Genomic DNA, 15,891 nt, shown 5'->3' on the forward strand with positions numbered 1-15,891 from the left:
ATCTTTTATTCAGCAATCTGCATTATTCTTATTACTAGACATTGTTGTAAATCATATTGGGAAGATTTTTTGGAGAAGATAATTCTTCATGAAGGAAGAATCTTTTCAGTCTTTATAAACAGTACACCATTTTGTTATTATCAAATGCACTTATGAAGTTTTGTGCCCTTTTAAAATATTGCAAAATGAGACATTTTAGATGACTTCTTTGTTTTTAGTTTGGTTCATTATTTTGATTTCTATGCTTCAGTTCAGTTCAGTTCCATAGCTTAAATTAATAACCTTGCTTCAAGGTTGAATAATCATAGCTAACACTTAAAGGAATGTTCTAATGGTTCTTCTGAGCAGACCAGGTGTAGATGACACATCAAAGGTTTCCAGAGAAACTTCCATCTGAACTTCTCTGGATGTTCAGCTCTGAGTTCAATCTCATTGGGAGATAAGTTTTGATCAAGTAGATGAATTTTTAAAGATGCTCTAGAAAAATGTTTTTTGGGGGGGAAGCACCTGTCTGCTTGAGGAACCTTTGCATTATAAATAATCTAGGAAATAATTGTTCAATCAGAAAAATAAACAGTAACCTGTGGTTGTAGGCAGTGTGCAGCCACCACCTTCTCTAACAAACTCATTCCAGAAGACTGTCTAATTGTGGCAATTGTCTTTCAAATTAAAGTCTAAACCTGTTCCACAGTTTATGGTGTAGTTGATTCTTGGTGTCTTGTAATCCTTGTCTGAATAAAGAACTACATGTTTCTAGTCACATCCTTTATTTTAGGAAGAAAATCTGTTTTCGAATAAATATATGGTGCTTTACCAAAGACAAAAAGCAGTTATACGAAAGGAACATTTTTCTGCACATAACACTTTCCCTATTCTAAACCAGTGTGAGCTTCTAATGGCCTCCTTTAAGATGCCTGAGGCCCTTCAGGTGCCAGATTCCTTGGTGTTGGAGACTTTTTGGCAGATTCTGATGAAGCTGGATTCTGTCTTTTCCTACATGTATGTAAACTTTGTAGGATGAGAATAAAGGATCTAGTGGAATGTGATATTTGAAGAAACTCTGCAGTCTTCTGAGGTGCACATAACACTCATTCTTGTTTGTGATGTCAAGTTTCTTCATGTCCGGTATTTTACAGTCACTATTGGCCCTTTGTCATGAATGTGTCTCTCTTAGTTCCAGCTCATTAGTCATGTGATTTGTATTCACTTCTTTTTGTTTCCTTCCTTAGCCTCCACGTGGCTGTAGCATGCCAGTTTGTGCTTCCCCTCTTTCCTTCCCCCCTCTATACCAAATCCTTCCCAGCGCTCCTTCCACTCCGCCATCAGTGTTGTCTGCACCTCTTTCTCCTTCTTGCCTTCGGACTGCCCCTGACGAAACCTTTGGTGAAAAGCTTTCCAAAGCCCTGGAGAGTGTGCTGCCCATGCACACCGCCTCTCCACGCCAGCACCGGCGCTCCAGCTTGCCCGCCCTCTTTGTCAACCCTGTATGTCACTGTATGCCTCCTAGCGCATTGAAGATAAGTCACCATTAAATACATCCCGGCTTCATTGTCAGAATTACCTAAGGAAGAGAAGAGGAACTATGCTTGCCCTGTGCTAGTTGAAAGCTGATTCTTTTTCCTATCAAAAGCTGGGAACTTCTGGAAAAACCTTAAGTTATAATGAATGGTTAAAGGAACAAGCCACAGATTGAGTTGTGGTTTCATGTATTTGGATAATACGTTATTCCCTTTGGGTGAATGCTTTCTCTCTCAGCAGAGAAATAATGATTTATATTTATTTATATTACATATTTTCCCAATCTGGGACTCGTGGTGACTTATTAAAGTTGAAACCATATAATTAATGAAATTATAAATAAACAACACAGAATATTATGAACTGCCCATTCCCGAGTAATCAGCCCTCAAAGTCCTGCTGAAACACCTGTCTACAAAAGGGTAGCTAAGATGGTTTCAGTCAAACCATTCTAGGAAGAGAGTTCCAGAGCCCAGGAGCAGTCAGTGAAATGGTATTCTCCTGTGTTCCCAGAAAGTGTACTTAACATGACAGTGTTATTAATGATCTGTGTGGGGAATGCTAGCTGCTATTTCAGGTGGAGGACCTCTTTCTAGCCCTGAGCATTGGGAAGAAAGCTTATTCAGAGCAGGCAGTATAGACAAAAGACTGAAATTACTGGAAGGCCAGAATCCTCTTCCAGTGTTTTCTCCACACTCCAGATTTTGCCTCCTTCCTTCTTGCTAGTACTTTATGCTAATAAACTCTATATTCTCTGAGCCCAAATGTTCGCAGTTCTGTAGTACTATCTAGCTTGCAGAGTGGGGGCTTAGATATTAGATTTTTTCATCCATTTGCCACATGATTTTTCAGTTTGGTTAAAACAGCTTAACATATAAAACTAATAGCATCTGATTTGTTAGTTAGTTCTGGATTTATCTTCATAGCCTTAGAATGTATATGATTGTCCTATTATCACTAAAAAGTGTATAGTGGATTTCCTATTAATTTCTGCCTGTTTTGAGAGACAGTTGAAGCAGGTGAAAAAGAATCATTTTTCTACAGCTCTGGAAAGCATCTTTCACACTCCTCACTCTATTCTTACTGTGTCATGTGAGAATTTGCTGCTGCTTTTCTAGACTATAAACAAAATCTTGTATACAATCAATACAAATAATAGTTACATCACAGAGGAAAATGAGCATTTTAATGCTTTATATACAGGGGCACTATCAAACATTTGATAGAGAGCCTTGTATATGATGTAAGTGAATGGAAATCCACTCTGTGATACGTTAGTGTATGGTGCTCCATAGATGATATCAATTTATAGGGATTCTTTTTCAGCCTTAATAAAAAGTCAATAGGATTATGAAGAAGATGAGATCCTTCCTTCAAATGCAAAGCAGAAACTTATCTTTAATAGCTAAATATTTTTCAGGGACTAGGTTGCAGAAATCAAGTATTATTACAGAAAGGCATTCAGCAAAATTGCTTACATTAATGAATGAATGAAAAAGCAGCTTCTAACAAAAGCAAATACTCTTATAGACACTGATATTTGCCATGGATGTATTTAATGCATATGTGTAACACTTCAAAGCATTTTGTGTGTTGACCATGAACTAGGCGTAGCCATTCTATAAGATTACTAAAAAGACCTGCCTATTAAGCTGAACATGCTTATATGTTTCAATAATATGTGAATTACTTGTCTTGTTCATGTCAATACAGCCTCAATCCATGGTGCATCCGTGTGGGGGAACCCCAACATTCCCAGATTCCCAGATATTTTTTCCAACCGTTCATGAACGGCCAGTGTCTTTCTCGCCACCTCCCATTCCATCGAGGATAGCCATTTCTCAGCGGCGCAAGAGTACTTCCATCCTTGAAGCCCAAACTTGCCACTTCCAGCCCTTGCTGAAGACTGGTCAGAGTTTGCTTCTCCCAGGTGGTAGTCCAACAGCTTGGACACCAGAAGCACTGGTGACAGTGAGCACTACAGCTCATAGATCTACAGCAGAGTATACACAGGCTGACCCTACAGTTGAGTTTTCCCAAGTGCTTGGTGATTATAGACCTGGACAAGCACCTTCAAAAGATGCAGCAAACATGTTGACTCAAGAAGCAGTATATTTAGTGGGCATGCCATACCAATCCCAGTTGCCAGAACATTATGATGCTGTATCCCATGATTCCCATGAGACTGAGCAACTGTTGCATCAAGCTCCTGAACAGAGAAGTTTACAAGGTGGTTCTCTTCAGAGTTCTTTTGAGTATCAGACGGGGCAGACTATTCTGTCAAGGCAAATTCAGAACTTGAGGTTGGATTCTGGAATGAATCCACTTTTGCCATTGTCTAGTGTGTCAGTTCCCATGAGTGCAGATCCAACACAGATGAATGTTCACTCATTATTTGTTCCACATTCTGCACCTGCTGTACTCACTCATAGTGGGGATGGCCGAACAAGTTGTGTGTTTGAGTTTCATGTTCAAGCACCCACTGTGACTGGAGGAGAAGGTACTCTCCTATCCCAGCGTATTTATAGAAATCGTCGAGGGTCCGCTGATTTTAATCCAGATGAATTCCTTCAAACAACATTACAACCTGGCCGTCTTCAGCCTGTAACAGAGGAGCAGTTCAACTACTTGGGTGCTGAGTTTATGTTACCTAGAGGCAGTTCTGTTCTACAGAGCTGGCCAGAAGGTAGTCCAGGATATTCCAGTGACTCATCACAACTGACTTCCTCAGACACTAGTGATTTTCTGTCTCCCCCTCCCAGTGGAGCATCTTTGTCATATGGTTCAGGCTTGCCTCTGCCTGCTCCCCAGCTGTCTCAGAAGGTTTTTCCAGATCCGCAGGTCTTCATCCACTTTCCACAAGGAACTTCATCTCAACAGGCATTTTCGACACTGGTTTCATCGGGACCATCTGCACACTTTACACAGGTTATAGGAACAAATACTTAGATTTTAGTTTTCCCCTGACACCCTTATGTAAAAGCTCCTTATCTTCCTTACTTTGTTCAGCCCCTTTCCTGATTTCTCCCTCAACTAATTCCAATATTGGATATTGGAATTTTGCATTCCTAGAAACGTGTTAAGTGAAGTCACTATGATCTTAGCTTATTCGGAGCACCACTCAGTGTGCTCTCTATATGTGTAACATGTTTTTGTGTTTTGTGTTTGATAAAACCTTGACACACGTGGGGTTGTTTAAGACAGTATTTTAACAGTGTTAAAAAACTTTCTTTTTACTTATCTGATCCTCTTTGGATGCTCAGGTAAGTGAAATTCAGAGACAATTTTCACAGTCTAAAAATGCACAGACTGGATAAAGTATCAGCCATCATTACATGCTGACCAAAGGGATAATGAGTTTACACGCATATACAAACTGTATATACATAATGTGGGAAGTAGTATTACTTAAATATATATCTTATCTCCTTTTTGGTAGGTGGGAACTTAATATTGTGCACAGAGAATTAGAACTGAAGTTGATATAACAGCTCTCCACTTTTTGGACACAGTTGGAAATCAATGGCTCAAATAATTACCACAGTTGATTATTTATGTTGCTCAGTTAGAGATAGTAAGCCTAAGAAGGGCTTTTCCTTTCCTTCTAAGGACACATTTCAGTTTTTCAGGTTGGAAAGGCTGTACTTATGCAATGCACATCCTCATTCAGAGCTCTTCATCTACAATATAAAGATAATATTTGCCTATTGTTTAGGACTAATAATGATTAATAAAATATTGCATTAGAAGTGTTTAAAGGGTTGTTTAAATGGCAGGTGTTTATGTGTGAAATCCTGGAAGCAAATACTTTTCCGGGGGGGGGGGGGGGGGATCCTGTTTTTCACTGAAAACAGGATTTTAGTAATAGGAAAAACAAGAGGCGAGAGTGAGTTTTGTTCCATTGGTTACTTTGTATTGTTGATTTTTTCCTTGTTGATTTTAGAAGGTCCCTATACAAGGAACACTGCATTTATCAAAATTTACTTTGTGGCATGTATAAATGCAAGATAATAAAAGTGGAGAACTGTTACAGAGTGAAACATAATCAACTTGGAGTGCTTAAGGTAGCTCCTACTCTGTCATGGTGTACTCATTTAGGAAGTAATAATTGTCAGGATGACCCCACAATTTTGCCTCCTAATTCCTCTTCACTGTGATGATGAAAGAAGAATAATTTTGTAACAATCTTATACTTTAGTCCCTATATTTTCTATTCAGATAAAGGTATCTACTGTTGCCATGTTACGTTTTTTTTCTGAATCCTCCTATTTTTTTTTTGTATAAATGTTATCAGACTTTATTCAACCTTGTCACTGTGGAACTACAATACTTAACTGTTTTTTCCCTGTCTGTAATTTTTATTTTCTATGATATGCTGAAATAAAATTCAATTTTACTGTAATGGGAATGACTCTGCAAAGATGGTCATTGCCATTCTAATTTTAATTTTATACATTCATTCATAGACTTTTTTGCCTTGCTTAAGTATTCAAAATACTTGAATACTGCAAACCATTTTGGCTTTGTATGTTTTTTTCTGATCTTTCTGGTAACCATGAGATATTCCTTCGGTTTGATGTTTTGAGATTTTCCTTGAGTTTTTCACTTACAAAGCAGAATTAGTATTGGGTTAGTTTTTTAATACAGGTATTTAATGTTGCTGTTATTCGTTCTTCCTTTTAATTAGTGGCTTTGGTAGGCCTGACTTCAGCTTGTAGCTTAATGTGAAAACTATCCTGGATTTATAGAGTAACTATGTAGAAATGGCAGGATGGATAAGACATGCCTCATGAAAAAAATTGGACATAACTATATCTATACTGCATCTCTAGTACTTTGAGATTTTTTGGGAAACATTTCCCCAAACATATTACAGTGTGTAGTTCTGGCACTTAGTGAGAATATTCATATGAAATACTCAAGTCCGTCTTGTTCAGTTCCCACATTTTTTCCACAGTCTGATTGTTTGTATCTACTTCCTTTACACACAGATGCAAGGGCAGCCAGCTGCAAGTGTCTCATCAGCAAATACATCATCCCAGCTTATCCAGCAAAGTCAACAGGTAATAGTTCACAACTGCAATCTATATATATTTCAAGAATTACTTCGGATATTTAATATAGCTTTCTTTGTAGTACTCTGGACCCTTGGTATCTGCTGAGGTTTGGTTCCAGGATACCCCTCCCGTTGCCATGGATACCAAAAACTGTGAATGCTGAAGTCCCATTATAGACAATATAACATAGTAAAATGGAGACTCATATGTAAAATGACAAAATCAAGGTTTGCTTTGGGGAGGTTTGCCGGGTGGGGATATTTTCAAGACATGAATGGTTGAATCTAAGGATACAGAATCCATGTATACGGAGGGCTTATTGTACTTTGAATATTTACCTTCCAAGCGAGAGAAGTGAGATAAATGATTCATGAACAGAGTAATACATTTTGAAATGAATTTGGCTACTATGTGTAATTACACTCTTCAAATGTGATTTGTTTTCTGGTTAAATGCTTTTTTATACACTAGATTCAGGTGAGCATAAGACTTTCAACTTGATTTAATTTATGATATACATAATCTCTACCTACTTGTAATGCATTTAAAATATTTAACTATAGCGATCCTGGCTTGGAAGATGATACGCAGTATTTGATATTTTTATGTGACTGTTTTCTAAGAGCTTTATTCTTCATGCTGCCTTTACTATTTGGTTGTTGAAGCAAGAACAAATAATGAATTTGAGCTTTTCCCCCTTGCATGCCTGGGTTTAGAGCAGACTTATGAATTCCAGTCCATAGTGTCCTGTGGTGTCTGAACCGAGAAAACATAGTTTAGTTGACCTCTGTGGAACTTGGGTTGTATGCCATGGTTTTGAAGTTGTGTTTTAACAAATCAGGATGCCATTTCTGAAGCAAACCCCAGCAGGTCAAAGGATGGAAGGCGGTTCTTGAGCTTATCCCATATTGCTGCTTCAACAAATCATGGAAATGTCAATGTCTGAGCTAGACGTTATTTATTTATTTACAGCATTTTTACCCCACCTTTCTCAACCCCGGAGGGGACTCAAGGCAGCTTCACAACATCAGCAACAATTCAATGCCTTTAAAAACAGAATATAATAAAACAACCATTTAAAATAAAATATAATACTGAAATACAATTAAAACAATTTAAATATTTAACTTCATACAACAGGGTAAATCAAGTGATCCATGGGCGTAGACCGGGCCATTCCCTTAGTCTTTTACACATCTTTCTTATGTATTATTGCATCAGATTTCTGAAGGCTTGGTCAAAGACTAGTAGATGGTAATTTTGTCCCATGAGCATGATCAATGAGTCTGAGGCTCGCCAATTGCTGCAGTACAATTCACATCATCCCTGCCCATTGGCCCATGGGAATATAGTCTAAAGACTTCAGGTGTGTTACAAGTTGCTCATCTCAACGCAGTGCTAGTTCAGTATATATAATTCCTCCTTCCAAGTAGAATTGGTACTTAGAATAGACTATGCCCATCATAATTTCTTTTCCAGAAAGTATTACAGTTGGCAATACATGTACCTTAGTATTTTCAAACAATCTGAAAACAAAAAGAGTGAAATTGGAATACATACTATGCAGCAAATATTCAGAAATACCCCAAACAGTGACAAATATCTCTGGATACAACATAATTTTGTCTGCAGGAAATAATTTGTTTTATATTTTCTCAGAGTATCCAGCAACCAGCCTCATCCCAACAGAGTGGGCAGTACCAGGCTCCTCAACCATCAATTTCAAGTGGAACTGCTCCTTTGCAGACAGTTACACAGCAAGCTCAAGTAATACCTGTGCCTCAGGTTCCAGCTGGGACACAGGTAAACATGATTTCTACAGGTCTTCGATTTGGACATCACAAAGTTTGGACAAAACTTCCATTTTGATGCCATAAACAAGAGTATATATGTAATTTAAAATACGGGAGTTTGTGAGTTAGTGAGACTAGGACTATTTCATTTTTATTTCTTCTTTGTGGTCTCTGTGAAGTCGCACATATGGGTCTTGTGCGCAAGCGCAGGACAGCTCAAAATTCTCTAGAAGCTTTAAGAAGCCTTTTGGTAGTAGCCCTGTCCACCCTCCTCTGGATGATATATAGCTAGCAGGTGGGGCTAACACTTCAGTTCCTTTCTTCCCCAGCGTTAACAGCAGCAAGGAATTTCTCTTAGATAAATTACCTCATTAAGTGTTTGACTACGGACTGACTTGACTATTCTCCTGTCTGCTCCTACAGTTTCCTTTTCATGTTGACCTCTTTGGTTACTCCTACATGGTGTTCTTCCTTTGGCTTAGACTAGTTTGACTATTCTTTGGCTGCCCTACCAGTACTCTTAGCATTAATCTTGGACTGGACTGACTACTGTTAGCTATTGCAAGTTCTGTGAAAGGTTGGAACTTACTCTTTCCCTGCATTTCTCTTACTCACCTGCTTCTATCATGGCATCTACTTTTTAAAAGAAATGTATGGTGTGTGGGGAAAGGCTTCCAGACACTGATGGTCACTCAATGTATCTGCTTTGCTGGGGGGAGGCTTACGTGGTAAATACTTGCCCAGTTTGCCAAATTTTCACCCCCCAAGCACAAAAGAACTGGAAGGTGCACCTTAAAATGCTCCTTTATGAGCTGGCCATTATGGCCTTGCCTTCCCAGGCAAAGAAATGGGCCGCAGCAGCAGCCCCTCAACCTTCAGAAGTGCTGGCATTGGATCCTGGTGCACCTACAACCCACGGCTCTTGTGGAGGAGTCACGTGGTTGGCCCCACAGCGAAGTTCATCATACCATAGCCCAGTCATTCCTTTATCTATTTCTAATTTCCTTCTAATTATTCTATCCAGGGGTGTTTCACCTGCTTCTCTTCTTTTCATGGCCTGGGCTTTACTGGACAGACCTAACCATGCTATCCAGTTCCCTTGGCCACATTTATCTTTTATTTTATCCCACTTTAATATTTCTCCATTGGGGTCCATAAGGTCCCCAATCCTTTTAATACCATTTTCCTTCAGTGCCTTAATTATATTCCTAAATGTCTTGTCCTTATTTTCCAATGTTTCTAATGGGAAAGGGTCAATTTTATTTATTTGTAATTTAGTTTGCCATTTTTTCCAGATTGACAACATTATTAAGCAAGGACTTGCTTTTATGTTCTTTAGGTCTTTTATATCTATTCTCTCTCCCATTGACGTTCCCTTTTGCCAATTATTTGCTTCCTTTTCTATTTGCACCCATTTTTTTGACCCTTCCAATTCACAAAAGGCCTGTGTTGACCTTCTCACGGTACCTACCCTCATACTCCTTGCTTTTTTTTACTCTCACTATCAAAACATGTGCTCTCCCTCTCCTCCTTGAAATGTCACCTGGCTGCCATTTCATGGTACAGGCGGATAGCGGGGCATTCGTCTTGTTTTCAGGATCCCCTCATTCAACTTTTTCTGAAGGGCTATGAGAACATTCACCCACCAACGCATCCTCCAGCTGCAGCATGGAGTTTGGAGCTTGTCTTGTCTCTACTGTCAGAACTCCCTTTTGAGCCTATGGCATCGGTAGAGCTCTTCCATCTGTCCAGGAAAACATCAGCATGTCACATAAGTATGACGCATCAGCACATCGCTATCACATCAGCACAACAAGCCAGTGAACTTTGTGCTCTGTGCAGATTAGCCTTCTCTTCATTTTCATAAGGATAAGGTGGTTCTCCAAACTAACATTGTCTTCTTACCTAAGGTGGTTTCCCGGGTTCATATGTGTCAGGACATGGTTTTACCAGCTTTTTTCCAGAATTCCACTTCTCCTCTGGAAGGCTTCCTGTATACTTTGGATTTGCGGTGTGCTCTTGCCTTTTATATTGACCATACATGTTCCTACAGGAAGTCTCCCAGGTTTTTTCTGAAGTATAGCCAGGATGCCCTGGGTGATCCAGTCTCTTCACAACACCATTCCTCTTGGATCACTTTAACAATCCAACTTGCCTACCAACCTTTGGGCAGACCCCTTCCTTCCCAACTCAGGGGTCACTCAGCAAGAGTTGTTGCTACCTTTCAGGCCTTCCTGCATGGAGTTCCAAGGTAGTCAAATCTGCTCACCTTTGTGTCCCACTACAAGCTGAACAATTTCTTCAGAAGGGATGCTGCCTCTGGCAGAGCTGTGCTTTTTTCTGTGTGGCATGACTCCCTCATCCAAGGTGAGGAGCTGTCTAATCACCCATATGTGAAATTTCGCAGAGACCACGAAGAAGAATGAGTTTCTTACCTGTACCCATGTTCCTTCGAGTGGTCATCTGTGAAAACCGCCCATCCTCTTTGCTATTCATCATGCCTCGGTTTCTGTAAGCTGCTGTTATAGCGACTGAGGAATGAAGTGCTAGCCCCACCTGCTGGTTATATATTCTCTAGGGGAGGGTGGGCAAGGCTATTACCAAATGGTTTCTTAAAGCTTCTAGAGAATTCCAAGCTGTCATGCACCTGTGCACAAGACCCATACATGTGTGTTCACAGATGACCACTCGAAGACACATGGTTAAAGGTAAGCAACCCATTCTTCTAAATCTTCCTAATGAATTTCTTGCTCTGCTTTGTAGCACTCACAAAACCCTATCCTCTCTAATGGCTGTGAGTGGCTTTTCATTATTTTTCATCAGGCTCTTGTCCTTAGAGAGACAATATATGACTGCACGAGAAACAATCATCCAAAATTTATTTCTGAATAAAGTGACACCATATTGGTGTCTTGACCTGGTTATTTCATCATGACATTTTTAATAACAATTTCCAAATTTTAAAAATAACATTAAAATTATAATCCTTCCTTTCACTCTGTCAAAGATATACTTTAACCACTTCAGTTATGTGTTAAAATAAATCATTTTTTTTCTTTCTTGGACTCAAAGAGGGGAAGCAGGCTTTCCATGTACTTCGGACTATAATTACCAGATCCCCTGACTGCTAGCTGTATTAGTTGGGGCTTACGGGAGTTGTAGTCCCATAGCCTACTGCCTGGAGGACAAAACATTGCCTACTGCTGGACTAATGCATTCAAAACCTGCTTTCTGCAACTTTGCTTCTTAAAAGTCTATCTCTATTTTTCTTTACCTTCCCAGCTTCCTGTTTCCCAACCAGTGCCGATCATCCAAGGTGAACCACAGTTACCTATGGCAGCACCTTCCCTTCCTCAGCCTTCAGTTGCCCCAGTCATGCCCATTGGCTCGCACTTTCTTCCAGTGGGACAGCCCTTACCAGCTTCCCTTCTTCCACAGTTCTCAGTCTCTCAGATGCCCATGACAGCCCCTCATGTGTCGGTGGCTCAGCCTTGCTTCCCATCTCTACCCATCTCTATGGCAGCTGGAATTAACCAGCCATTACTTACCCTAGCCACATCTGCTACTGTAACTGCTATTCCTGTGGGCTCAGCTGGTCTCCCTAGCCAGCATCCAGCCCTCCATCAGCCTGTGACTCAGCTGAACAACCAGGTGCTCCCACAGCTTCTGCAGCCATCTGTTCAGTCTATGGGAATGCCAGCCACTCTGGGACAAACGGCTGAAGTACAACTTCCAGCTACAGATGCTGTGTACCAGGTATTATAGTAGTCAAGGAACATTCCCTCTGGGGAGTCTTATCTGTTCTTTGTAAGGCTGTGATAAAAGTCCCAATCAAAGATACTTTCAGGCTCTGAAAGGAAAGCAAATCAGTCAGATGGGGTTTTTGAATGTATGATTCAAGTTTTGATTAGCTCTTGAAAAGAGACAGTTCTTTTCTTCAAAGACCTAACATCTAACATGTCATTGTCTACATGAGCAGTACAAAAACTAATGTGAAATCTTGAAATAATAGCTCATGCTTGAATTTAAGGAAAAAGTAACTAGCAACCCAACTGTTGCTTCAGCTTCCAATAGCTAGGTTTTGAACATTTTCAGTTTCTAACCACCAAAAGGTAAACTTTCAGCTTGGGCATAATACAATTTGAATAATGGGAAGTAGAGGTTTCAAAAGGTGAACATGCGCATCTTCTGTGTGAGCTGGAGCATATAAAATATTTTACTTGCTTTGTTACAGCTCTAGGAAGAGATATGGCTGGGAGCATTCATAGTTTGAATGTAGAGTCATGCAGATTTGTCAGTGTAAAAGCTCAAGGATTCTCTAATAGATAAGAAAAAGATGAGAACCTCTTTGCTATAGTAGTTGATTTAATCCACTTTCTCATTATCTTGGTGGTACACATGCTACATGATGAGTTGCAGGTTACAGTTGGCCCCAAGATGCTCTGAAGTAAAAATACTGAAATAGCTCTCTATATAAGTCACTCTAGAAGGAATTCTTTACAGCTCAGCTTGCAGTTTTCTCTTTCCAATCTATTTTTTAATATTTTCCCCTGATAACTCTAATATGTGCTAACTTGGCTTCCTCATTTGTTGTAGGGCTTTCCACCTCGGCTACCAACGCAATACACCGGGGACTCAAATATTGCTTCCTCTTCTGTGGCTTCTGCTTGCCTTCCTTCTGCAGTGCTATCCCCTCCCTTAACTACTGATGCAATTGCTCAGCCAGGCTATCTTGCTGCAGTGGTGCAGCCCTATGTGGAGCAGAATGTTTTAGTTCCTTTGGGCAGTCTAGGAGGACAGGCTCAAGTGCCGCAGTCTTCTCCCTGTGTAGCACAGCAGGTCTCATCTGCATCCTCACAGCAGACAGCATTAGAGGTAAATGGACTAGTGCATGTTGCTGTGTGTGTATGTGTATCTTTGTGTGTGTGTGTTTCAAAATTTGAAATTTAGGACATGAATTCTGAATTCACTCATCTATTTTTGGAATTATTCTTACAATCAAAGGCTAATCCTTAACATAAATTTATCTTACAGCAGAATGTGATGCCAATGTGGAGACCTTGTTGCCCCTGGCTATGCTGTTGGGAAGTGAGTGGGCCTCCCAGATGCAAAACACTTGCAAGCACTTCTCTTACGGCTAGTAATGCCAGCCCTTGTGTTGGAGACAAGCCACTCTCAGTAGTCACTGGAAACATCTCTCTTCAAACCTGTTCCCTGCAGCCTTGCTGTTTCTGGGGGAGATTTGAATTTGACTTTTCACTTTGCATTGGCTTCTCTGTTGCACATTCTGCTAGTAAGACCTCTGGTTGCATGGCAGGCTGTAGTGCCACATTTATCTAGCAGATAACATGGTTGATGTTTCAAATTTGCACGAGAACCCTTTCAGGTTCAAAAATTTGAACTGATTAGATGCTTTTAAATCATTTATAGAGAAAATGCTTTTCAGCTTCTAGTTATATAAGTGGATGGGACTGTTTAGTGACATTGCAAAAAGAAATCTTAAATGAAATGCTTGAAGGAAAAGCTTTATCTTTGCAGATTGCTTCTGGAGTGACTCAGGCTGCATCTCTAGAAACTCAACCACCTGTACAGCAACAGCCTTCACAATCTACCCCCTTAGTTTCCTCAATAGACAGGTAAAAGATACATTACTGTATTTGAATTTTTTAAAATTGCAGTAATTGTTTTTTTCTTCCCATACACAAAATTGTTCTTTAGTTGTCTATATATGTAAAATGATAGGAAACATCTTTCTCATGAACGCTAATACAAAGCATGTATGAGGTTGTTAAAACTATATTTTTACATAAAGTTCTGAACTAAGTCTATATATAAAATGGGCCATGTCTTTTTTGTCATTCAAGAGATAGGTCTGCATTAAAGCAATATTTTAAAATTTGATTTGGTGTTAGAATGATTTCATAATCTGTTCACTCATGATACTTCACTTGTTTGGTGATACTAGAAGTGCAGTTGTTGTTATAGAAAATACTGTTCATTTTAGCCATTGGTGTGTGTGGTTGTTTTTTTAGTGCACATTCAGATGTTGCTTCAGGCTTAAGTGACGGTAATGAGAGTATTCCAACATCTAGTGGCAGACATGAAGGGAGGACTACTAAGCGGCATTATCGGAGATCAGTGCGCAGTCGCTCTCGCCATGAGAAGACTACACGTCCAAAACTGAGGATTCTTAATGTGAGCTACCCTGATTTGGTGTTGCTGTTTTTAAAGAAGAGTCTAATACTCGACTACTCAGTATAAGTGTAATGCTAAATATTTCAGTGCTTTTAAGAATGATCCACAATGACCCCCAGGATTCCTATTTTCTCTTCCACAAGGACATGTTTGTAGAAGTTTTCACTTCTCAAGATAAAACATTTTAGAGCAGGGTGCACAACCTTCTTGGTGCCAATGATGCATCCATTGTTGGTTGACAGGGCAGGGAGTGCACATATGTGAACACACCCATATACACACATTACAGTTTATAGGGACAGAAATGTTTAAATCTACTTTGTTTACTGACTAAAGTTGTGAAGATCACTCGACAGACGATGAAGGTGGAAACAAGTCCTTTGAGATTTCTATCTTCCCTCTTAAATTAATCTGGCAAAATATGTAGCATTGCTATATACTAGCCACATAGAAGCGGGCAAGAACTTCCTCTGTGACCTGAGTTCTGCAGTGTATGTATCTCTTGTCTTAGATTAACCACAGACAGGACAGTGATTGTCCGAACACATGACAAAATGCTAAATATGAATTATACTTAGTACAACCAGTATTAATGTTTACCATATTGTAACAGCAACCTAATGTGTTGAATGCATATGATTGTGATCCATTCTAATTATAATTAGTTGAAACAAATCAACTTCATAAATTATCTTTGAAATGTCATGCAGGGAACGGGGGGGATATTTTAGCACCCAGAATCATGTTTTGGAGCAGAATTATATGCATGTGGTAGGATTATTTGTAATGTTCCTGATTTACAGCCACTTGACAGGTAAAGTTTTTTTAATAGACAGAAATAGTACTTACACAGAAATTGTGTTAATTGTTATTGTTTTGGGGTAAATTTAGGGTTGACAGGTATTCAGAACAAACATTTAATTAATCATTATGAACATGTGCTTTCTAGCTCTGGGTGCTTAGGCTTTTGGAAATTCTATATTCTACGCACTTTCCTAGAAGTGAAGATTTATTACATTTGTTTCCCATTGGTTGAACATATTCCAAATTAAGTGAAATCTTTTCTGTGAATTCCTTCCTTTTCATGGTGCTTTTATCCCCTTATTGCTATTACCTTCTTTTCATCTTGAAAATTGAAATTCCGTGTTTTAGGTATCAAACAAGGGAGATCGGGTTGTGGAATGTCAATTGGAGACACACAACAGAAAAATGGTTACTTTTAAGTTTGACTTGGATGGTGACAACCCAGAGGAAATAGCTACTATCATGGTAAGCAGTTCAAACAGAAACTTTATGTGTAAGCAGTATTTACTATAATAATCTGCCTC

At 39.4% G+C, this 15,891-nt stretch overlaps 1 protein-coding gene across 1 annotated transcript in view; it reads left to right on the forward strand.

Annotated features, from left to right (window-relative positions):
* The window catches only part of wnk1 (WNK lysine deficient protein kinase 1), a 131,766-nt gene that overhangs the window by 75,785 nt on the left and 40,090 nt on the right, over positions 1–15,891 (forward strand). The window contains 11 exon segments of the mRNA XM_062981130.1: positions 1,230–1,250; positions 1,253–1,366; positions 1,368–1,484; positions 3,232–4,446; positions 6,510–6,581; positions 8,235–8,378; positions 11,651–12,124; positions 12,965–13,243; positions 13,907–14,004; positions 14,401–14,563; positions 15,716–15,832. Of these exon segments, the coding sequence (XP_062837200.1) occupies positions 1,230–1,250; positions 1,253–1,366; positions 1,368–1,484; positions 3,232–4,446; positions 6,510–6,581; positions 8,235–8,378; positions 11,651–12,124; positions 12,965–13,243; positions 13,907–14,004; positions 14,401–14,563; positions 15,716–15,832 (2,814 nt within the window).

The sequence above is a fragment of the Anolis carolinensis genome, chromosome 5 (assembly GCF_035594765.1).
Source record: "Anolis carolinensis isolate JA03-04 chromosome 5, rAnoCar3.1.pri, whole genome shotgun sequence".
Classification (NCBI taxonomy): Eukaryota; Metazoa; Chordata; class Lepidosauria; order Squamata; family Dactyloidae; genus Anolis; species Anolis carolinensis.